This window comes from Gopherus flavomarginatus, chromosome 1, assembly GCF_025201925.1.
Source record: "Gopherus flavomarginatus isolate rGopFla2 chromosome 1, rGopFla2.mat.asm, whole genome shotgun sequence".
Lineage (NCBI taxonomy): Eukaryota > Metazoa > Chordata > Testudines > Testudinidae > Gopherus > Gopherus flavomarginatus.
This window is the reverse complement of record NC_066617.1, coordinates 173,513,722-173,537,138: the sequence shown is the minus strand read 5'-3', so window position 1 is coordinate 173,537,138 and position 23,417 is coordinate 173,513,722. Positions and strand designations below refer to the sequence as shown.

At 41.1% G+C, this 23,417-nt stretch overlaps 1 protein-coding gene across 1 annotated transcript in view; it reads right to left on the bottom strand.

The window, feature by feature from the left end:
- LOC127053528 (suppressor of tumorigenicity 14 protein-like) overlaps positions 1-23,132 on the bottom strand; it is a 39,314-nt gene extending 16,182 nt beyond the window's left edge. Inside the window, exons 1-13 of the mRNA XM_050958406.1 lie at positions 22,960-23,132; positions 22,600-22,768; positions 21,843-21,967; positions 20,746-20,813; positions 19,403-19,599; positions 19,264-19,302; positions 16,859-17,078; positions 13,992-14,134; positions 11,411-11,508; positions 9,033-9,145; positions 7,922-8,055; positions 5,926-6,030; positions 5,453-5,560 (exon numbers count right to left, since the gene is read on the bottom strand). Coding sequence (XP_050814363.1) covers positions 5,453-5,560; positions 5,926-6,030; positions 7,922-8,055; positions 9,033-9,145; positions 11,411-11,508; positions 13,992-14,134; positions 16,859-17,078; positions 19,264-19,302; positions 19,403-19,599; positions 20,746-20,813; positions 21,843-21,967; positions 22,600-22,768; positions 22,960-23,043 — 1,603 coding nt within the window. The 5' untranslated portion in view covers positions 23,044-23,132. The remainder of the gene's footprint in view (positions 1-5,452; positions 5,561-5,925; positions 6,031-7,921; positions 8,056-9,032; positions 9,146-11,410; positions 11,509-13,991; positions 14,135-16,858; positions 17,079-19,263; positions 19,303-19,402; positions 19,600-20,745; positions 20,814-21,842; positions 21,968-22,599; positions 22,769-22,959) is intronic.
- Between the last annotated feature and the right edge of the window lie 285 nt (positions 23,133-23,417).

Sequence of the window (23,417 nt, the reverse complement as noted above, 5' to 3'; positions counted from 1 at the left end):
CCCCTAATCATTTTAGTTGCCCATCTCTGTACCTTTTCCATTTCCAATGTATCTTTTTTGGGATGGGGTGACCAGATCTGCTCACGGTATTCAAGGTGTACACGTACCATGGATTTATATAGAGGCAATATGATATTTTCAGTCTTACTATCTATCCCTTTCTTTAAAAAGCAAAGGTTTCAGAGAAGTAGCCGTGTTAGTCTGTATCCGCAAAAACGAACAGGAGTACTTGTAGCACCTTAAAGACTAACAAATTTATTTGAGCATAAGCTTTCATGGGCTACATCTGATGAAGTGGACTGTAGCCCACAAAAGCTTATGCTCAAATAAATTTGTTAGTCTCTAAAGTGCCACAAGTACTCCTGTTCTTTTTAAAAAAGCAAACAGAATGTTGGGAATCATTGACTGCCGCTGCACATTGAGTGGATGTTTTCAGAGAACTGTCGACAATGACTGCAAGATCTCTTTCTTGAGTGTTAACAGCTAATTCAGACTCCTTCATTTTGTATGTACAGTTGAGGTTGTTTTCCAATAAGCATTGCTTTACATTTATCAATACTGAATTTCATCTGTCATTTTTGTTGCCCAGTCACCCAGTTTTGTCAGAGTCCTTTGTAATTCTTCGCAGTCTGCCTGCAACTTAACTACCTTGAATAGTTTTGTATCATCTGCAAATTTTGCCACCTCTCTGTTTACCCATTTTTCCAGAACATTTATGTGTATGTTGAACAGTAATGGTCCCAGTACCGACCCCTCAGGGATACCACTATTTATCTCTCTCCAGTCTGAAAACTGATAATTTATTCCTACCCTTTGTTTCCCATCTTTTAACCAGTTACTGATCTGTGAGAGGACTTCCCTCTTATCCCACAATGGCTTATTTTTTAAAAGTCAATTTAAATTAAATACTTTTTTTTACATTTATTTTTTTTTTAGAAATCTAGACCTGTTATATGTTTTGGTGTAACTTGCATTATTCTTATGTTAAATTTGCATCATCCTAACAAAACATTTACTTTGTTCATATCTCTTTTATATATATATATATCTCATTGGTCCTGTCACCCCCCTGTAAATTTGAAAACCCCCCCTAATTTCAATTCCTGGGGAAACCACTGATGGGGGACGTCCTTGCCCCAACCTCCTTGCACTCACCCTTGGCGGGAAGCAGAGCAACGCGGCCCCAGCCTGCTCCACTCTGCCACCTCCCAGCCATGTCCTTTCCCCAACCTCCCTGCACTCACCAGCAGTGGGAAGCGGAGCAGCCAGCCCCAGCCAGCTCCACTCCGCCAGCTCCCAGCCGTGGCGCTCTGCTTCCCGCCAGGCAGGTGGGTGCAGGACCTTTCCCCAGCAACATGGCTGGGGCTGAGGCCAGGAAACTGGAGCAGGCTGAGGCATTGTCGCTCCACTTCCCACCGCAGGTGAGTGCGGGGAGGCATCCTTTCCCCAACCTCCCTGCACTCACTGACAGCAGGAAGCAGAGTGCCATGGCTGGGAGCTGGCAGGGAGGAGCGGACTGGGGCTGGGCTGCTCCGCTTCCCACCGCTGCCGGTGAGTGCCTGTTGGGGGCAGGGAGGGGTCGATAGGGGTTGGAGCAGTCAGGGGACAGGAGGGTTGGGAAGGGGGTGGGGTCCTGGGGTTGATTAGGGACAGGGGTCTCTGGAGGGGATGGTCAGGGAACAAGGAACAGAGGGGCAAACCAAGTTCGATATAACGTGGTCTCACCTATAACTCGGTGAGATTTTTATCTCCTGAGGACAGCATTATATTAGGGTAGAGGTGTAATGGATATACATTTTTTTGTGCAAGTCTAACAATTTGGATGGATATATATAGAGAGAGTAAAGTAATAAGTTTTACATCAATGAAACAGTGAGTTGTCTGGAGACTTGTGATTTCATTTGTTTATACTGTGGAATCTCATTCCAGAAAGCACTACTTTCATCTAAGATGTTACTCTCACACATTCTTATAAGCCAAAAAGGTATACTGTTAACACACTCATTTTGTATTCTAAAGCTTCCTCCACATTACTGAAGGACACAGGAGACATGTTTGGATTCTGAGACTAGGGCTTACTTTGGTATGTTAAAAAAAACAACAACCCTATATTTTATAGCCAATTTCTCACAAGGCAGTTTTAAATGAACAATTTACTTCAGATTAATAGTCATACAGAGATTGCAACTCAGATACCTAAAAAAAACAAACAACAACAAAAATAAATTTACCCAACCATAATTAAGGCCTCTAGCATTTCCCTCTGCCTGCAGAGAGTCTGTGATCTTTCATTTATGGCAGAAACAAGTGACTCTCTTCTAATGATCTGTATCTCTTTATGGTGGCTCCTGTTATGGGATACACCCCTAACCCACTGGTAGAAAGGCTAGAGCCAGTTAGACATGCCTGAAGGACATGCTCCACCTGGGGAAGGGGAGTTTAAAATGGTGAAATTGACAACAGAATGGGGGGGAGGGGTGGGGAGGAGTTTGCCCACACTGCTAGGGACTGCCAGTATCAAGGAGAACCCAGCCAATGGCTTTGGCTAGCCTTTCCTCCTTCCCTTTGCCCCCTTTTGGCTGGTGCAGACTGACAATATGAGCCTGATGCAAGCAAGGAGCCCTAAAAGGCTGCTTCCCGCCTGTTACCTGTGGCAGGACCCAGGGTCCTGGGTAAGTGAACTGTAATTAGACTCTGAGAATACCCCTGGAGTGAGATAAACTCCCAGTGGGAGGAGTGAGATTCCCCAGGAGGGAGGCTCCCATAGGAGACCCAAGGGCAAGACACCCAATGACACTAAGGCTAAGCCCAGGCTGAGGGTCGGCTGACCACAACTGAGGGAGAAGGCAGGCATGAAGCCTTCACCTGATACAAGACCCTGAGACAGAAACAGATTCCATACCAGCCCTTTCAGTGAGGGCTTCAACTGCGATAGACCCTGAGCTGGTATAAATGGATAGCGAAATGGCAATAGCAGCAAGCCAACTACCAACAGCAATTCCAGCAGCCAATGTTGCAGCACTGGATGTCCCAGCAGCAGCTGTTGCAGGAGGTTGTATCCAGCAGCCCGAGTTCCAGAGGGACTTTCTGTAACAGTCAAGACACCCCCACCCCAAACTCCTGCACAGGGAAGCCCCGAAGCGTCCAATCCCAGAGCTCTGCCAACTGCAACGTTAACTAAGCTGGGCCCTAACAACAATCCTGAGGTATTCTGAACCACAGCTGAGAGGGTGGTGCTGTTCTCTCAATGGTCTCTGGAACTTTGGGACTTAGTTTTAGCTCCATGCAATGATGGGAGAGGCACAGTTGGCCTTCTGCAACCTTGACCCAGAACAGCAGCACTTAAATGCAGAGATGTACCACAAAGGGGCAGGTGCCTGATGGTGGTGCACTGAATACAGAGCATTGCTGATGGTAGCTGCACCCAGGAAAGTGCTCTGAGACAGTCCAGGATGCAGAGTTTGTATCCATACTTCCAGCCAGGGGCCGGGAGTGGGTGCTCCAGCATCACCCCAAATAATTTTCAGACATGGTGCAGCTGACGGGTCACCATATATGGGACTGTGCAGCCTCTGCCCACTAGCCTACTAGGGCCACTCATGGTGCTATATACCTGCCAGCAGTTACTGAACCCCAGGCATGACAGAAAACGTGTACAAATACCAGCCCAGTGACCCAAGCTACCCACACGGAGAGGGCAAGACCTCAACATTACACGGAGGCAAGCTTTTGTATGGTCAATTCCATCACAAAGATTTACACTTACCCAATGACAAAGGTGGCTGAGCTGTTAGAGTGGTTGGGCCTAGCATGATACCTCAGCATGGATGACCTTACAAACAGCTATTGGCAGATCCCCTGGTCTCCATCCTCCCAGGAAGAGAATGTGTTCAACCCCCTTTGGCCATTTCCATTTTAAAACCATGCCATTTGGCCTCCAAAGGGGGTGCCAGAAACTTTCCAACACCTTTTGAATCGAATCCTCGGACACCACCACCACCACTAAGCTGGGGCTTACCTTGACAATATTGGAGCCATAGCCGTATGTGGGATGACCACTTATATCAGCTAAGAGGGGTTCTGGTTCCAGACAGGAGGCCAGCCTCAGAGCTAATCCTGCCAAATGTAAGTTGGCCATGACAGAAGTGTCTTATTTAGGGTATCAGTTGGGAGGAGGCCTTGAGACGCTGGTGCTAGATAAAGTCCACATGTTAAATTTGTGCCCCACATATTGGCTTAGAAGACAGATATGCTGCTTCCTCAGTCTGGAAGGATATTATTACTGGTTCCTCTCCACCTTTGCCTTGATTGCAGCTCCCCTGAATGATCTACTAAAAGGCAGACACACCCAAAAGGTCTGGTGAGACTACTGATGAGATGAAGCTTTCAACAGTCTGAAGGCACGGCTGGGCTAGGTGCCTATCGTTGCCAATGCAGACTTCTCCCAGTAGTAGTTCATTCACTGGAGGCCAGCCTGGGAGTGGCGCTCTCCCAGGTCTTTGAAGGCAAAGAGCACCCAATCCAATATTTAAGCAGAAAGGTGTTCTCCAGGATGAGAACATATTCTGACTATCAAGTGAACTGTTGATTCCCTGAGGTATTACCTGACCTGCTGGTAGTTCATTTTCCCTAGTCACAGAGCATGCATCCTTGTGATGGCTACACATTCTATAAAGGACTCAACCTCCCAGATTATGCAAATACACCTCTACCTCGATATAACGCTGTCCTTGGGAGCCAAAAAATCTTACCGTGTTATAGGTGAAACCGCGTTATATCGAATTCGCTTTGATCCGCCAGAGTGTGCAGCCCCGCTCTTCACCCCAAGCTTTACCATGTTATATCTGAATTCACAATATATCAGGGTAGAGATGAGCTATTTTTACCCCTGTAGCTTGGGACAGGGGACAACACTCAAGCAAGAATTTTTTTTTTTTTTTTGGCAGCAAAGATATTAACTTACTTTCAGTATCCTCTTCAGAACCTCAAACTCTCCTGCACTTTTGCAAGGAACATTCTGGCACTGAGAGCCATGCATATGATGGTAAATCACGCTTTTCCAATTGCTGACACATTTGATTCTCCAACAGTCTTTATTCCCACATGCATAAAATATGATCACTCTTTCCTGTTCCTTCATCAAGTTCATTTTACCCTCATTGGTATCCAAAAACCATTCAGTTCACCCAGTCAATCTAAGGTTCAGTTGTTATGTAACATAATGGAGAGCATGAAGTGTGATCAACACATGCTAATATTTTCAAAAGCATAACATGATGCATGCGTATGAAAGTTCTAATTATCCTCATACCACACATATATACAATGCAGGCTATTCCAAATATTTATCAGATAATCCAAAAAAAAAAAAAACTTTAGACAGTAAGGAAATTAATATACCCCATCCGCTGACTCCCCACCACTATCCTACACTACTTTTCAACACACTTACGGCAATCATTTTCATCACTATCCTCTCCGCAACTGTCGTCCCCTTTGCATGTCTTTGAATGGTGTTTACACTTCCCATCGCCACAGTTAGACTCCTCTGGACTACAGCCTGAAGAAGAGAGATCTATAAATATCATGGCACTTCCCAGTCACAGCGTCAGTCATCCAAGGATCTGAAAACACTCAAGAACACAATACTCTGAAGTAGGCTAAGATTATCTGCTCCATGATTTTAGTCCCTTTAACAGGAAGCTCTGGAATAAATATGTAAAACATTATTAACTGTTTCTTGGAAGGTCTGGTTCTTATGCAATATGTATTTTATTTTTGGTAGGTTCAGGGTTATATGGCATTATTGAAGAGTATTATTTCAAGTATTATTCTGATTGCACTTTTTAGAAAAAGAAGTGTTTTACAGCCCTTCAAGTGCCTTTCTGAAGGACTGTTTATCAACCAGAAATTGAATAAACTTACCACAGTCTAATTCATCACTGCCATCTGAGCAGTCTTTCCATCCATCACATTGGTTGTTTAAAGGAATGCATGTTCTGTCTGTACATTTAAATTGTCTAGGACATGCTAGAAGAAAAAAAAGATAGAAGTAATGAGAGTGGTGTCATAGACCAAATATGCACTGAGGTTAGCAGTACATCATTTATTTTTGTTCTATAAAATTCAACTTCCGCTCTCACATTTTTTTTTTTTTTAAAAAGGTTGGTGATTTTAACAGGCACTCTGATTTATGTGAATTTAAATTAATGGATTGGAGAATTTAAATCAGTATTAACCTTCTTATCATTGTCATTGAAGATGTGGAGGCCACACAGATTTATTTGCTGTGAGTACTAATTGTGCAGATATTTAATGATTTAAATATACCAGGAATCTCTAACTGGACAGCAACACTAAGACCGAGACCTGTGTTATCATTACTAGAAAGTTTTGTTAGTAACACTAGTGACCTTGCATAATAGCTGGAGCACACCAGCCTCTAAATTCTTAGGGACAAGGTTTAATACTGTTTACCTGCAAATTTGCTGTCTGAGCCTGGTCAAGTCAGCAGAGACCCTTTTCCCTTCACTCCTGGACCAGACAGGCAGTATCAGCAATCAATCAGGTTGAAGGACAACTCCCTATTCATGCCAGAATTACTATGAGTTAGAGTGTGAAACTATAGCCTGATTTAGGGTATACTAATAATATTAATTTGGATAATATGGGAATTTCAATTTACTTATTGTATTTAATATTTTAATACTAATTAATTAATATTAAGTAGTATGGGTTTTTGGCTCGCCAATCTGTTTGATCAGAAGATGAAAGTTCTTGTCCAGAATCAGGCTTCACAGAATTTACAAAAGACCCTTGGGGGTATGACAGAAAGCTCACACTGAGAAAGATATAGCCTTAAAGACTTATTAAAATCAATAATAGTAAGTAAATGGTAAAATAATCAGAGTTACAAAGTTACAATTGCATTACTTCTATTCCAAAGATACATATGATCATATAGTATTATATGCAACAAAGCTTTGGTTAATATACTCACACCCTTCCTTGATAACCTGATGGTAAGAGACACAGGAACAGCCTTGCGCTTCAGGTTTCTCAATTCTTGAGTGAGGGATGCAGTGCTTAAAGAATCTAATGCTAAGAACTAACTTAGAGTTTACTTGACTAACTAAAACTTAAAATCAAAACCTAATAAACAAAGAATAAAATTTAGGGAAACTGAGCTTAGCCTAGTTCCCCTGAAACTTAAAAGTTTAAGAAGAACAAATATAGCCTACTAATAGTAGTAGACATCATAGACAGAATAGATAGAGAGAGTAGAGGAAGTAAGTGAGAATAGAGTAAAGTGAGAATGGAGCACTCTACTGAGGTATGTCACCTCTTCTATAAGGCAAGTGCTGGAAATCCTTCCTCTTATGCCCAAATTTCATTCCTCACCCACAGACATGTTAGGTTACACTTACCCCATAGGCTAGTACGTATGTGCGTATTGATGACAGGTATGTACACACATCAGTCTCTTGTGGTGTACTTGTTAAGTCTGTGGGTACAACACTGAGAAAAACTCTATGCCATTCTCCATAGTCTACTGGTCTAGGTAAAGGTCTTAGACATAGGTGTGGGTACTTACCTATTTAGGCATAGGATAAACAAGATAAAGGTCCACTTTACTTTCTGGGTAAAAGGGCCCAATATAGATATGCTAACTTTGCTTTAGCTTAACATACAGGTTTTTGGCCTGTAGGTCTCTTGCATTACAGTCAAACTTACTTTAATATAAATTTATAAACCTCTTACAATAAACCAAATACTTCAACTTATAAGAAAAGTTGTATCACACACACACACACACACAAACACGCGCGCGCGCAAGCAGGTTAGTCCTATAGGCTACAAAACATAGGTCTATGAAGCAAGGTTTTCCCCAAAGCTGTAACATGCACTTGTATCCACTTACGGTCCATGTGACTGAAAGCTTTATATTCAATATAAAACCCTCTGTGTGTGACCAGTTCATCTGAATGGAAATTAATTGCAACTGAATAGCCATATTCCTTGTTTCTGCTGCTTTCAGCAATAGTTTTACAATATCTGTCAAGTATAGAACAGAATAATTACAACTACAATCTACGTTCACCAGGTCTTAACAGTTTTTGTATGTATTACTCTACTGTATCTTGCCAACTCAGCTAGCCTATTATTACATATACAAAACAACTAACATTTAAAGATGATATGGTTTGGATACGCCTTTACATTAAACAAAGCTTATCTTTGGAGGTTTAAAACAGAGTGTAGGTAATTTATTTTTTTCCAAACTATTTTGCATGTAACGAATGTCCTGGTTCTCACTGAGACTAGAAGCCTACAGTTCTAAAAATATAGCCAGAAGGTCAATATTGCAACCACATCCTCTCCCTTTGGAAACGTAAGAAAGCTTGTTTAAAGATTTTCAGTTCAGTTTGCAAACCTAGCATTTTCACTTCCTAGACATGGATCCTCACAATCCAACATTGCAGTTGCCACCTTGGATTTACTCCTTCTGAAGGACGAGTGACTGGCGATGTCTAATTTTGTTTTCAATAACCAAGGCAAAGAGCAGTCATTAAAGAGAAATTGGAAACAGAAAACAAAGCTTTAAAATAGCAAAGGATCTCACTCCCTAGAAAAGCTAGTTCACGATGGTAGCCAGGAATTCACACCTCCAGCAAAACAGTGCAAGATCCTGCATTAAACATCTCTTGGACCACCAACCTTTGTAATGAAATGTACAGATTAAGTATTTTTTATTGATGTGAAATAGGCATGAGGCTTTTATGACCATTGGTGACTACTATTTGACCTGTTTGCTGCTTAGCCATAATTAGGAAGAATACGACCATTGAAAGCCTGAATAAAGATGTCACAATGTCTGCATACACAAAGTTTTATGTTTCTGCACTGGAAGTAGCTAGAGAAATTCAAGATTTTGGTACAGAATGTTTTATAGAATGGCAAGTTGTGTCCTCTTTGAATATCACTTATTAATGTCCATGTCAAATAAAATAGTGAGTGGTGTTTTAACTCACCTAACTCCATCAATTTCTAACCAGTCCTTATCACATTTATTGGACCCTGGAGACTTCTCTTGAATTTGTATGACAAGGATTTTTAGCGACAACTTATATCCAGGTAGAGGTGCCTACAATCAAAGTGTTAAAAAAAATAAAAACCAAACCAAACCAAGGAGTTGATACATTGTTATATTACCTCAAAATCAAGTGAACAGGCATTAATAAATCACATTCCCATCAGATTATAAAAGAGAATGCCACTTTGACCTACTCCCAGCAATAGGTAAGAAAGATATGTAATAAAAAGGAGATTTCTAAGGCACGAATTGCAGTTAAGCACCCAACTCCTTGGGCTTCTAGCTCCCTGATAGACCAAACTGCCATTTGTGTCTTTGAAATCTTCCTCCTAAACCCTTACAGTTAACAGTACTGATGCATAAATAGGGCCCTATTAAATTAAGGGTCCATTTTGGTCAATTTCACAGCCATAGGTTTTTTTAAAAAGTCAATTTCACAATTTCAGATATTTACATCTGAAATTTCACAGTGTAATAACCATGGGATTCCCAACCCAAGAGAGGGTTGTGAGGTATCACAAGGCTATTGTAGGAGAACTGTGCTATTGCCACCCTTATTCTGTGCTGCTGCTGACAGAGGCGCTGCCTTCAGAGCTGAGCATCAGGCAATGCAGAACGAGGGTCACCTGGTATTGTGGGGGAGGTCATCACTTTTGGGGGAGGGGGGCAGAGCCAGCATTATGGGTGGGGCGACAGTCCAGGGCCCTGTTGTCAGGGTGTGTGTGCGCGTATGTGTGCGTGCGCGCTGTGGTTCCCCCCAACAAACACTGCCAGCCCAAGGCTCCTTTAACCACGAAGCCCTGGATCTGGAGCTGGGGAGGAGCAAGGATGGGGCAAGGGTGCAGGAATCTTTGTAGAAGTGGGGAGCCACCAGTGCTGGAACCAAGGAGGGCCAGGAGCCATGCCTCTCCCTCCTCCACCAAACTGCAAGCCTTGCATAGGCTCAGAGAGGCACTGGCAGGGGCTGCGTGCCTGACTGAGACTTGCAGTTTGGGGAGGCAATATTGCCCCATCCCCCCCAAACTATGTCCATATTAAAAAGGGGGGGCATGTCCCTGAGTTCTGGCACTGTTGGCTAGGGACACTCCAGCCAGGGTCTCCTACCATGTGCTGGACTCCAGCTGCTAATCCCAGCCAGGTCAGACCCACCTCTCCTGGCTGCAAGCAGCTCTGCAGTTGCCCCCTGTAATGATCCCTGGGGAATGACCTGTACAGTGACCTGTTTGGACAGCGAAGGGGGCAGGAAGTGGGATGGAGGTGTGGAGCGTCTCACAGCTCGGGCAGGTTTCTGGAGATGGGTCTGATCCTGCCCCAGGAGCAGCCTCTGCAGTACAAAAGGAAGCCCCATCTCTCCCCAGCCCTGCCAGGACTAGCAGCCAGAGCCTGGAGCATGGTAAGATCCCCAGCTGAGGCACCCCCAGCCCTTCCCCTCCCTGGCATATTTCACAGGGGAGACCAGATTTCATGGTCCGTGATTATAGTGTTATACTGTCAAGTGTTAATGGCTGCCAGCAAGCAGAAGTCTGATCTACAGACAGTTGCAGGCCTTTATGTAATGATAGCCAGAAATAATAGTAAGCCACTGCCCAAGGCAAGAGGTTGCATGGCAAGGCCTATTAGAAGCTAAGGCCAGTGAACTGAAAAGTTTCCCTGAGACTGATTGCAAACATAGGGGCAAAGGCATTGATTGACATAGATAGCCACACATTGCTGTAACCACAGGCAGAAAGCTACAAGAAAGCCATCAGGTGGTGGGAGAAGCAGTAGTTTACCTAGTCCTGAGAGGGAGACAAGAGGCAGCGCTTCGTTTACGAACATCTTTTGGAAAAGCAGACTTAGATTTCTGAACAAGAAAGCTACCTCCTGTTTGTGTCTACTGTGTTCAAGCAAACAGGACTGTGTGCATCCTTTGTGAAGGAAACAGGATTGCACCAAATACATGACTTGCATCATCCATTTCTCTTCCTAGTGGAAATGATCCAGCAAGGCCCCAATTAGCTACTAACCGCTTATGCCAAGAGGGTAATAGGATCTGCTAAGTTAGAACAGGCTAATAGGCTCACTAGTCCAGTATTTTGTAGCTAGCACAGGCTAATTTGTCATCTCCTGTCCCACTTGTAGAGGTACCTAAAGCCTAGTTTACAGCACAGATGAAAACATGCAATCAGCCACCATATTTATGCACAATGATTGCTAGCAGGGTTCTTGGCCTGGATTCACTTATTCCATCCACAACGGAAGGCATGTTCTCCCATTTTTACTTCTGATACATAAAATGAAAACTTAATGAAATCACTACTATTTGCACAGACTTACTCTGAGTAGCCAGCTGCAGTCAATATTTGGTGGATAGTAGCTTGGATAATAAGGGGAGCTCACTGTCCCATTCCAAGAGATGTAATGCCCACCACAGACTGGAAGAGAAAAATACCAATAAATCTACATAGTTACATAAATGGCACTTCAGAGGAGTATTTAATTCACTCTCTGTTCCTTCTCTAGATACAGACTAGAGATAGGAGAATGGAGCATGACACTTGCCATCTCACTTTGTCCTATGTTCCCAGAGAATAACTACTATACGTTGCCATCATTCTAGGATTTCCGATCACATCTCCTATTCCTAGACATAATTACAACAATTAACTTTCAAATGAGAACAATAGATGAATCCAAGTGCTGTCCTCCAGTATTAGCTAAGTACGGTATATTAGATATCCATGATAAGAGTAACCAAATATACTTTGCTTCCTATTACCAAGTACTTGCTGAATATTCATTTTATTGTTTCATATTAGATACAATAGTCTTGTATCTTCAAGTGTTGTGTATATGCATCTACCCAAGCAGCAGAAGCCTTTCAGTGGCAGATGAAGTGAATATTTCCTCCCTCTCGATTACCTACCACACTGCCTCATCCCTTCACTTCTCCTGCTATGTACAGTGGTTCAAAGTTTTGCTCTCTTGTCTTCAGCAGGTTTACACAAGTACTGAACAGAAGTCAGAATAGTATACAGACTTGCATGCTTTGGGAGGCCCTTAGAACCAGAGGTGCAACACAAATGAGAGAGTATACTAATGTATTATTAAAACAAGGCAAAATTCCTCACTCTGTACCACAAATGTAAGTCTGCAATAATGCTACTGATTTCAATGACTGACACTGTTGTCAAACTGGTTTAAGTAAAAGTAGACTCAGACCCCTGGCTTCGCTAAGTGCCAATATGGTTGAATATTCGTGCATAGCAAATATTGCTACTGCTTCATCCTTCTTTCCAAGAATAATATTTCTGTAGTTATACCCCAAGACATGCTTTTCTCATTTCAGTAGGGAGGCCACCCATTGATTTACTTCGTGAAGATAATAGAGCTTTTTTGACAAATTAAACAGAAGGTATATTTTAATAGTAATGAGAAAGACTCTTACATGAAATTTTTTGCTACTACTATAGCAGACGACATTCAAAAGTTTTATTCCTTTCTAGTTCCATCTGTAGGCTATATGATCTCTCCGCCCTCCCCCACACTGCATAGAAGGAGAAACAAGGAAAGATCAACCCACCCATCAGCAAAGACAAATTGTATTCAAATAAAAAAAAAGAGATGCTGTTCAACATAACACTCATTTGCAACTGCACTATGGAGGAAAGAACAAACATTCTATACGAAGAGGATACAAGAATGGAAAATCTCGCATTGCACTCTTTGTAAATGCAGTGGCCTGAAAGGAGGCATTCACATAAACACACCACACCTGTGAATGTACCTCAACATTGATCTGCAGAAACAACCTCTCTGAATGGTCGTTGACCTCTCTGAGGAGCTTGCCATAGAATGAAGATGGCATTTTCATGATGTTAACACTGAACCATTAAAAATTTTGTGTATCTTTAAGAGTTGTGCTGCATTTGAACTGGTGACTGAAAAGCGCCACTTTCTGCTGGCAGTACTTGTAATCATACAGTCCCTGCCCCCTAATTCTTATTGATTGTTTTCTTGAAGAAATATAGCAGTGTGTGAATTAAGAAATCAAGAGTAATTGCATTTATCTGTTATATTTAAAATTGCATTCATTTTCATGGCAAAATTTGAGTGTCTAGTAATTTTGGGTGCTCAACTTGGGCAATCTTGAAGGGGTCCAGTTTTTCAAAAGGCAGGTGCTGCTGAGCATTTACTTAAAGTAAGATCACTGCGGGTATTAAGTTGGGCATGCAAAAACCGATGTACTCAAAATTACCTGTCACCTTTGAAAATGTAGCTTTTTAGGGGCTAGTCCCTATAATTTATTCCATAGGGACAAAACGCGTTGGCCATTAATTCTGTCCATTAATATTTATGAACCCTTATTTATCAGAAAAAGGGGGAAAGATTCTGTAATGGCAAGCGAGTAAATAATTATTGGTATTAGTTTCACTTCAGAAGCATCTGCAGCAAAATGCAGGTGACTCAAATCATGGCAACTCAAAGTATTCCACTGTAACCAGACAGAATTGCAAGCTTAACCCAACCACTCTCTACCAGTGTGCCTCATACTGGAGCTGGCAGGAGCTCCAAGATTGTATAGCAGCCTTGTGCTTTACTGAGATTGCCAACATGCTCTCTTGAGAGTAGTATATGTGAAGAGTAAACATGAAATTTAGTGAGTTAGAGCTGGGGGCAAATGCAACGATTAGGAGAGATGGTCTAATAGTAACCAGAGAGAAAGATTAATCCTACCAAATGGAAGGATCTCAATCCCCATCCTCTGTTCAGCTACCTGAAATCATATTCAGGGAGATCAGAATGGAAACTACTTCTTCCCAGAAACAATAACCTCCAAGAAGTAATATCCTAAATTAGTAGTGGCTAAAAGTCTGAACTCGCCTGTATCAAATACATCATTGATTTGAGTACATACCAACTTTAGGAACAGCTTGGAAGTATGCTTTTAGCATGTTACTCTCATTTCTTCTGTCCAGCGAGAAGGTGACCAGCATAACATTACTTGATGAAGTTAACCGTATGATAGGAGGACTCCAGGCCCCTGGTACTCCACACCACCTGAAATATAACCGAACTGAATGAGAGAACATTCTGTATTACTCATCCTTCTCTGAAATCACTGAATGTACTGGAAGAATGGCAGTCTAAACTTTGACACAACTCCCCTGGACACCTGCTTTTCTTTTATCCCATCAATGAACTGTCTGCCATTTGAGCGCTCAATACATTGACCTGTAGTTTCCCAATCTCAGATTTCATTTACTCAAACGGAGGGTCTGAGGTAGTTTTAAGATACCTGGTCTCACTGCCAAAAGGATGTTACTAATAGGTACATAGATATTTGTAGATTTACAAAGCTATCTGATTTGCAATATCATATATCAGACCAGTTAAGCCTGTACATAGTGATAGTACCTAGAAGCCAGCTAGGCAGAGACTCCATTGTGTTAGGTGCTGTAAAAACAGAGTAAGTGACAGTCCCTGCCGCAAAAATCTTGGCATCTGAAAAGTACCATTTAGCCTGGTTTCACATCTCAGAATGACCAATCACCAGAGGTTTTTCAGCAAGACGGAAGAAGCCACTCAAGGGGCAATAAGGTAAAAACCTGCCCGTGAGGGAAATTTCTTCTCAACTCCAAGCAATAAATGGTTGGCTGATACCTTGAAGCACCAGGGTCTAATATCCCTTATAATTTATGCCACCTTCAATAACTGGATAGTCTTAGCCATATGAACATCTGTACTACTTTTAAACCCACAATACATTTGACGTTTTCTTTTACCTGTTTATTAGTAGGTAAGTTATCGCTGATTCTAATGCTGTTCCCCATTCTAAGTATAGCAGTTACATGTGCAAACCAATAAGAGATTACCTAATGGTAATAGAAAATATCCACTGCACTAAGCTCTTTGATTCCATGTTATCTTGCGCCTTTGAGTTCCAAAGGTTATTTATTATGTAAGAGAATATTTTTCCCCTTTACATTTTATTGGCTAGTCCCTGGCCCTGTATTATGATACAGGGTAAACAGACAATCCCAACTGACATTCTATGTACCCTTCATTATTTTATGTACCTCTGGCTACCCAGTGCCCTCTTACTCAACTCTTCTCTGAACTAACAATCCAAATATTTTCCCTCTCATATGTAAGTTTTTCCATGCATCTAGAGTTTGGTCACCTGTTTCTGAGCCTGTTTTATTTGTGCTGTATCTTTCTTTAGATGGGGTCATGAAATTGCATAGTGAGGACATACAACAAAGTCTTCAAATATTTATATGCAATGTGCATTTTTATGGTGTTGCACAGCATCACTTGTACTTTCATGATTAGGTATTTGCAACTGTGTACAGTTCACCATTGTCCTTTATGGGAACTACTCAGAATCATTTATGGCCTCCCAGTTGAATCACCCTCTAGAACTGGATACCTACAAACAGAGAATAGCATGAATAAGCTGAATACTAAGGACAGTTAATGGATATTGCCCTTTAGCTCATGGGATAGAACCAGTGGGTTTTGGAGTTCAAAGTGGGGAGGTCTATTCGCCATCCTGCATGTGTACATCTGCATTTGTTTCTAATGTGACCTAAGGCATCAAGTACACAGAAAGGGATGGTCACCTGAAGCATCTCAAACTTCTCTTCCTCTGGGATTCCGGATCATACACAAGTTGAAGTCTTGGAAGACTGCAAGGCATCAAAGTCAAAGGGAACTCTGGATACAGCACTCACAATAAATGATTATCTATTCTCAACCATGGACAGTGGACATGGGTCCATAGATTCCATTGGACCTGTCCACAGCATTGGACAGAGTTATCCACTAGTTGTGTTTGACCACTCTAAAGAATTTTGGGGGGCACGCGGAAATACACATTCAGTCAGAGAACAAATGTGACAGATGATTAGTACCCAATAGAGACAGCAAAACAAGCACACACACAAAAAAAGTATTTCCCGCACTTGATTTGTACATTGCAGATAAACTCTCTCCAATCCCACTATCTTTCCTGTGTATGTACTTAATTCTCTCAGTGCATCAGCTCCTATTTTTGAGACTCCTGTTGGCAAAGATGAGTGCACAGGTGAGTTCAATGTACTTTGTACGAGATAGATAGATAGGACATTTTTATTTCAATTACATATGACATGAAACTTTCACTGATAACATCACAAGCCTCTTGATACGAACATGAATTGAATCCAAGCCAACACATTTCTTCTTTGCTTTCTAAATAGTTGAATAACTGCTTGTAAAACACGATGGGTTGACAGCCCTTGAAATTGATCTCTACCCATAGAACGCATACAGCATGGACAGTAGCAACACTGAGTTCTCCGCAGTGCTCTCCCTGTGTGCTCATTTGGAGGGAATGAGGGACTACTACTAGGCAATGAATCAGCCAGTGTCTGCCCTTTTCAGACCCTGGCCTCCCTGCAGAGTGCATAGACAGAGGTGAATATGAGTGCTAAATATTGGCAGATTACTTATGAATCCAGATACCTCTTTGATAGGAACTGCAACAAGACTACCTACTTATTTCAGGTAGGTTACCAAAGAGACATCACATGATATTGAGTTCTGGTCACTGCTAAACCAGGCTGGATCTTGAACTAGCCTTCGAAAGGTTGTATGTTTCATTACCAAATCTCTTGAGCCATGCAAGTCTTCTTTTTAACAAAAATAAAAATATGTTCATGAGCGTTCTGGTAGGTGATACATATAAGATTTGATGTGTGTTTTGCCAGAGAAAAAAGTAGCTTTCCTTTATGATCATACCTTGTAATGATCTTGTTCTGAAGAGGAAGAAGAAAATCATATGCAGATAATCTGTGTGATGCACAGCTCCCTGGAGTGACACCATGCAGAGTAAGGACTACAAGTTTCACAATATAGTTAGAAGGAACACGCAGCCTCCACTGATAAAAAGATTTCTTGGGATTCATCAAAGTTAAAGTCCTGTTGTTACCTGGCTTTGCATACAGGTCGAAGGATACTGCTATACAAAAGACAAACTAGATCAGTGTCTGAAAAATATAGACAAAAGGGTAAATAAGAAATTAATTGGGGAAATCTTTGTCCAGATCCTAGTGAGCAGTTGCCCACATCTCTAAAAGACCACCCCAGCTGGCATTCTTGTCAGTCAGTCTCAGCAGAGAGGACAAGGACTGAATATACACTGAAGCCATGCTGTGATACATTCTCATACCTAGAGTGGCCCACTTTGGGACAAAGCTGAAGCGCTGTGGTATGGTAAGGGGAGCTCTGTGTATCCGAACTGTGAATATAAAGTCTGTGAATCCAGCATCTTTCACAAATGCTAATTGCAATGCTAGAGTTAATTCAGATCAAAGCAGCACTCGTTGCTTTTAGCATTAGCAAGTGCAAATTAGGCCACAATCCGTTCTAACCAACTAAACAATTATAATGGCAACCAAAGTGCACCCAAAAGATGAAACCCTCAAAATGAGGGCTTTTTTCAGAACTCAAATCACTTTGTATGTGACCCTCCCCCCCAAAAAAAAAAAAACTCACCACATAAAACCTAACACAGCAAAACTGATCTCACTGTAAGGCTAAAAGCACATGCGCCTTAGTTTTAGCCCCAAGTGAATTGTTTTAGTCATTTCCTTCAGTCAATTGGGGCTTATGTTTCAGCATGGGGTTAATTGGTTCAGAAGAGATACTCTGCCATCATCTAAATCTCTTTCAGGTATGAGTCTCCAGACACAGAAGTGCTTCTCAGACAAGAGACCCATCAGTTACAGATCTGTGTCCCGTTGCTCCCTCTTGTCTCACACCTTTTATTTGACTTTGCCTGCACTCTTCTCTTTCTTTGCAAACCTTCAGATTACTGCTGGTGCATTGTTAATGTATGGCTGTACCTTGACTCCACCAAGAAGGAAACTCTAGCCACACCGACATCTGCAGTGTTTGATTATTGCAAGTCTATGTCCCCCCATCCCTGTCATCAACCCAACATATACAGAGGCTGCTGCAACCTGCCTTCTCACACATACTGGCTCCCCATTCATTTCACATTCTTCCCAGAACTCCACCGGCTTCCCATTCATCTCACATTCCATTAGCCCAACAAGCCATCTCTTCAACTCTTACCATATCATTTGAAATCTCAGCTGAAAAAACATACCTCCTCCCTTGCCTATGCCTCTTCATTTCTCTCCCTCTACTATTCTGGACACTATAAAACACTTGGGGATACCATTGGTATAGAAAACAACATACAAAAGGATCACTAACTGTAACGGCCAAAATTTTCTAAACTGGCTGTCTAGAGTCGAGTTCTTCGTTATATAGTTAGGCAACTATAGAAGTGGTTTGATTTTTAGGTACTGAGCAGCTCCAACTCCCAGTACAAGTCATTGGGAGCTGCTGGTTCCCTTTGACATCTACACCTTTGTATTTGGGTTGCTAAATATGGTTATAAAAGCTGAACATGCAAGAAAGTTATGACCAGCAATTATAAAGAATTCTCTTTCACTCAGTCTATTACAGTGTACTCCTGTTTATCCAAAACCCTGTTATCTGTACCTCTGCATTACCCGAATCCCTTCTACGGCCCACAGCATGAGATACTTGTCCTCTGTAGCCTGCATCTTATGCTGGGGCGCAAGGAAGGGATTTGGATAACGCAAAGATTCAGATAATAAGGCAGAGCCATCCCTCCCATTTCCCCTCCCCTGGCTAGGACTGTGAGAAAAATCCACCTCTAGTTGTTGGGGAGGCCACCCTGCTGCTGAACAGCTCCTGCCACAGTGCAGGAAGTCCTCTGCAGCCCTGCTGTCTTAGGAGTGAATAAAGCAGACAGAGCAGAGACCCCGGCCAGGACTGCAATAAGGAGGAGGAAGAGGAAGACCCGTCATGTGGGGGAGGCCACTCTGCTGCTGAATGGCTCCTGCACTCTCGATTATCTGAACTCTCATCTGTCCAAATAAAATCCACGTCTCCCATGCTATTCGGACTATCAGGAATATACTGTATTTAATGTATAAATTCTTCAGTTCTACTTACTGTAATGGGACTCGATTCTCACTCGGCCCTTAGACATTACCAGAATAAATATAATTAATTATTATTATTATTGTGGTGCTGCCACCATTCTATTGTTAAAGAAAACCTAGTCTTGCAAGTAGTAAAGTTGTGTATTTAAGAATAGTAATTACCTGACTTCAGTGTCACATCATAGTCTGAAGAATCTGAAACTTAAATTAAAAAAAGGAACATCTGTCAGCTATGTGAGCAAAACACAACCTGAAGGAGTTCTGAAGACTTTTTTTTTTTTAAAATGATAAAGGTTGTTACCAAAAAGCTCCATTGTTAAGAGATCAAAATCCTCTTCCACGGGAAAGGATTCAGCAGAAGAATTAGTAGTCTGAAGTGCATGTTTACGGATTATTTTCTTATGTTTTAGTGAGGTTAGTTTTTTGAAAGAGTGCACTATCTCTTGCGGTGCCCAGAATTTATTCCAGTAGTAAGCTCGGAGACTATCTTCTCCTTCGCTGTTGGGGGAAACACTATATTATAAATGAATTTCAGTTGTCATTTTCAGTTTGATTTTGATTAGTTCTGTAGTCTCAGCTAGCATACGTCAATATTAACTTTCTGCACAACTGTTTTACTACTGCTGTATATAGAGGTACAAAGCCCTCTTCTTGCAAAGTTACACTTTTCCCATAGACTAGATGGACAGAAGTTGGATACAGGCAGATCCATCACTTAAACAGTTAAGCATGAATGCTTTAAACAATTCTCCTGAGGAGAAATACTTTTAAACTTTTCTATAGAATCCTAATCACTTTTTTATTTTATTTACCATCACGTATTAAAGCTCCAGAGCAATTTTTCCTAAGGGTCACCTACGTGGCTTTTTGAAAAACTTTCAGTTGTCTGGTCTGCTACCACGGAAGTCAATGGTAATACTCCTGTAACACTATGAAGTCAAGTTGCATTTTCCTTTCGAAAAATGCCACCACAAAAGTATACCCATATTCTGCCCTGACAGAGAACCACACGGTCCCTTGTTCAAATTATTCGTGTGAAGAGGAAAAAATAGTCTGCATGGGTACATACATGAAGAAACCATGGCTGGATCAACTGATTTATGTGCATATCATGTCTCTTGATCCCTAGACTCCATTCCCAAATGGCCAGTAGCTCAGTCTTTCAAAAAATTACAGATAGAAATGACTGTAGGACCATTCTACTCCATGTGCTGGCTTTCCTGGTAGGTGCTTCTATAGAGTGCCCCAACAGAATGTACACCTGTATATTTTGTTTTAGGATGTCAGAAAAGGTGTTGCATTGGTAGGCATCTTACATAAACAGGTTATTCAAAAAAGAGTGGAAGAGAAAGAAAAATGCCTGTTGTAAACTGCTTTGCAAGAACTGAAGTAAGTGGACAGACTTGAAAGCAATCCACAACCAACCAACTTGGATTTTGTCTAATAGTTTTCCTCAGTAACAAAGTATTGAAAGCAAAAACCTTAAGTATTTATCTCATAGCATTTACCCCTTGGTTTTAAGTATGCTACTGTACTTGCCTTTATTTCCTGTATTATAAAATTATACATATCCCTCCGAGGAAAGCCATTAAAAACACAACACAACACACACACTTCATTTAGTACATCTAGAAAAGGACTTACCTAAATGCAGCAACAACAGATTTCAAGTAATATTTCCCTAATGTAGAAGACTCATATAGTTCTGCAAACTGACAGTTAAATAATTAGAAAGCTAAATATAAGAGCAAAAGAAATTGTTAAATTTAATTGTCAGCTTATCAAACTTTTTGAAGTATCGTGCCATAAACTCTTCACCAGTAAATTGCATTTTAAAGTGACTACAGAGTATAAAGAGTTTCTAGTCAGGTAGGAATGGTAAGCAATGTACACGTTTCAACTTCCATTTCAGTTTGAACAAAGTTGAAATGAACTCTTTTTTAGCCAAGAAAAAAAGTGGGTGCAAGGAAATATAAAAAATTTCAAAACTTGATGATGTGTTTTAATTATTTAAACTCCGTGACATTTCTGGTTTACAATCCAGTCACGGACAACTCATGTCGGCCAAGCACAAAGCTGTTTTGAGACACAAGATTAACTCTGTTGGGAAATACAGGCTAACAGAGGGCGGCTTTGTGCTTAAAGACCTCCGTTAGCATGGACCCAGGAAACAGTATTGATCTTACAAATACAAACTTGTATGAGAAGCGCAAGAAAGCAAGCATTGTTGAGCTGGTGAGGAGAAGGGAACCAAAAAAAAAAAAGAAGAGTTTGTGCAACAATTTAAAGTGTAATTCAAAAACCCACACCCAAGCAGCAACAAATGAATACAGGGTATCTAGGCTGAAAAAAAATAAATTCACTTATAGTTCTTTTACAAAAGCTGAATGTTTTCAGCCTTGAACTACCCTTTAAAAAAAACCCCACAAATATTGCAACCTTGTTATCTTACACTAAATAGCATTTGGCTAGTTACATTCCTAATACACTATGGTAGCGTAACAGGTTTAATTGCCTCCCATCCACTTGCCCTGTCTTAAAGAGGGCACCTGTCTTAAGTTTTGTAACTTGACACTCTCCCAGACTAATCCTAGATTTTATTACTTGGAAAGAAATGAACAAGTACCCATGACTCGAACCTCAGCTTTCTACTATACCTTTGTTTAGTTGAAATCCTCTCTTCAAAATTCAAGTGATAAAACGTTTTCAAGTTATAGGGTATGTCACCTGTAAGTACTTACATAGCTCTGGATTGCTTCTGCTTCCATTATAAATTTCTGTGACTTTGGATCAGTGAGGTCACTGGTATAGGTCAAGTTAGGTATTTCTACACTTCCACCAATATAGATAAAGGAGAACGCTGGAGCTACAGAAACAGGATTGTGCATTAGCAAGATTAATAGCCTAGCCTTGCTCCAAACATTCAAAAACCAGATGCTTGTGAAAGAACTGATTTAACCTTGATGTTACTCAACAGAATTATGTGAAAATAGGGCATGTTAATGAATCAAACTACTGCTATTCAGTGGCTGAGGATAATACTCAATAGAGAATAATACTGTATTTGTAGGGGAGTACAGCACAAGTGTTGGCAGTGTTGGATTTCTACCTATACATTCCATTTGCTAAAAATCTAAGTTTCCAACATTACTGGCTCACAAAGAGAGAGATTTTTTTATGATTTTAGTCTGGGTTTTTAAAAGGGCAAGTTTCTATATGATCCAAATCCCATTGAAAAGATAACTGAATTGCAATGGCATGCAGACGCTAACTGCCTTAACTGCAGCCCTACTGATTATGGAATCTATCAAGTGTCTAAGCACAATCCACACCTTCATGATTCTCTAACTACTGTTTAACCACACATAGTTACTGCCTTTGAATTAACATTAACTCATCAGCCTACTTTTTTAAGTTGTACCTGTCCAAATAGGGAATGGATTCAGCTCTTAAATGGGTATTGAAAAATCAGTGGTGTTATTGAGGAATGGCACTTACATAATGAATAGTACAGGACCAACACGAGTACAGTGACTGTTAAGGAAATCAGAGGTAACATTCCTAGAAGCCATCTTCTCCAGAAATGCAAATTCATCTGTTTGAAGAAAGAATGCTGCACATATGAGATTTCTTCTTGAGGAGACTGGAGATGGTGAAGATTAGGACTCTGTTAAAGAAAAACAAGTGGAAAATATCAATAACTCAGACAACAAATCAGGTGCTGTTTTCCTTGCCCAATTTATAACTATTGCTTCATTTAGGAGCTATTTTCCAAATGTGAACACAGTCAACTACATCCCCAAGAGCAAAACATGTTTATTGTGCTTTGTACAAAAAAGCTTAGTTGCAATCTCTTACCTGTCCAGATCCATATTCAGGATCATTGGGAGCTGGTATGCTGTATACCACAGGGATCTGTTTGGAGGGGAAAGTCTGCATCATTATGCTTCAAAGACTTGCTTCTGACAATTCTAAACAACAAAATCCTGAAAGGAACTTGAATAAGGTGCACTTTTTCCTATTGCCTCTCTCATTTCACCTTCAGCATACTGCTTAAAGAGAGAGCCAGTCTGCATTCAAGGTAGGTGGGAAGAAAAAGAGTCATCATTGCTGTAACTCTTTGTTTTCCATACAGGCTCAATAGATCCCTCCGAAGGAAGGAAAGATCAGTTATTCGTCTATCTTAGAAAAACATGAGCTAGAGAAACTTTCAGTTACTTTTCCAAATAGTGTGTACAATAACAAAATTAAATCCAAGCTGATCTAAATGCAGCAGCTTCTATTGAAGAACTGATAGAAAGCCTGGAGATAGTCAC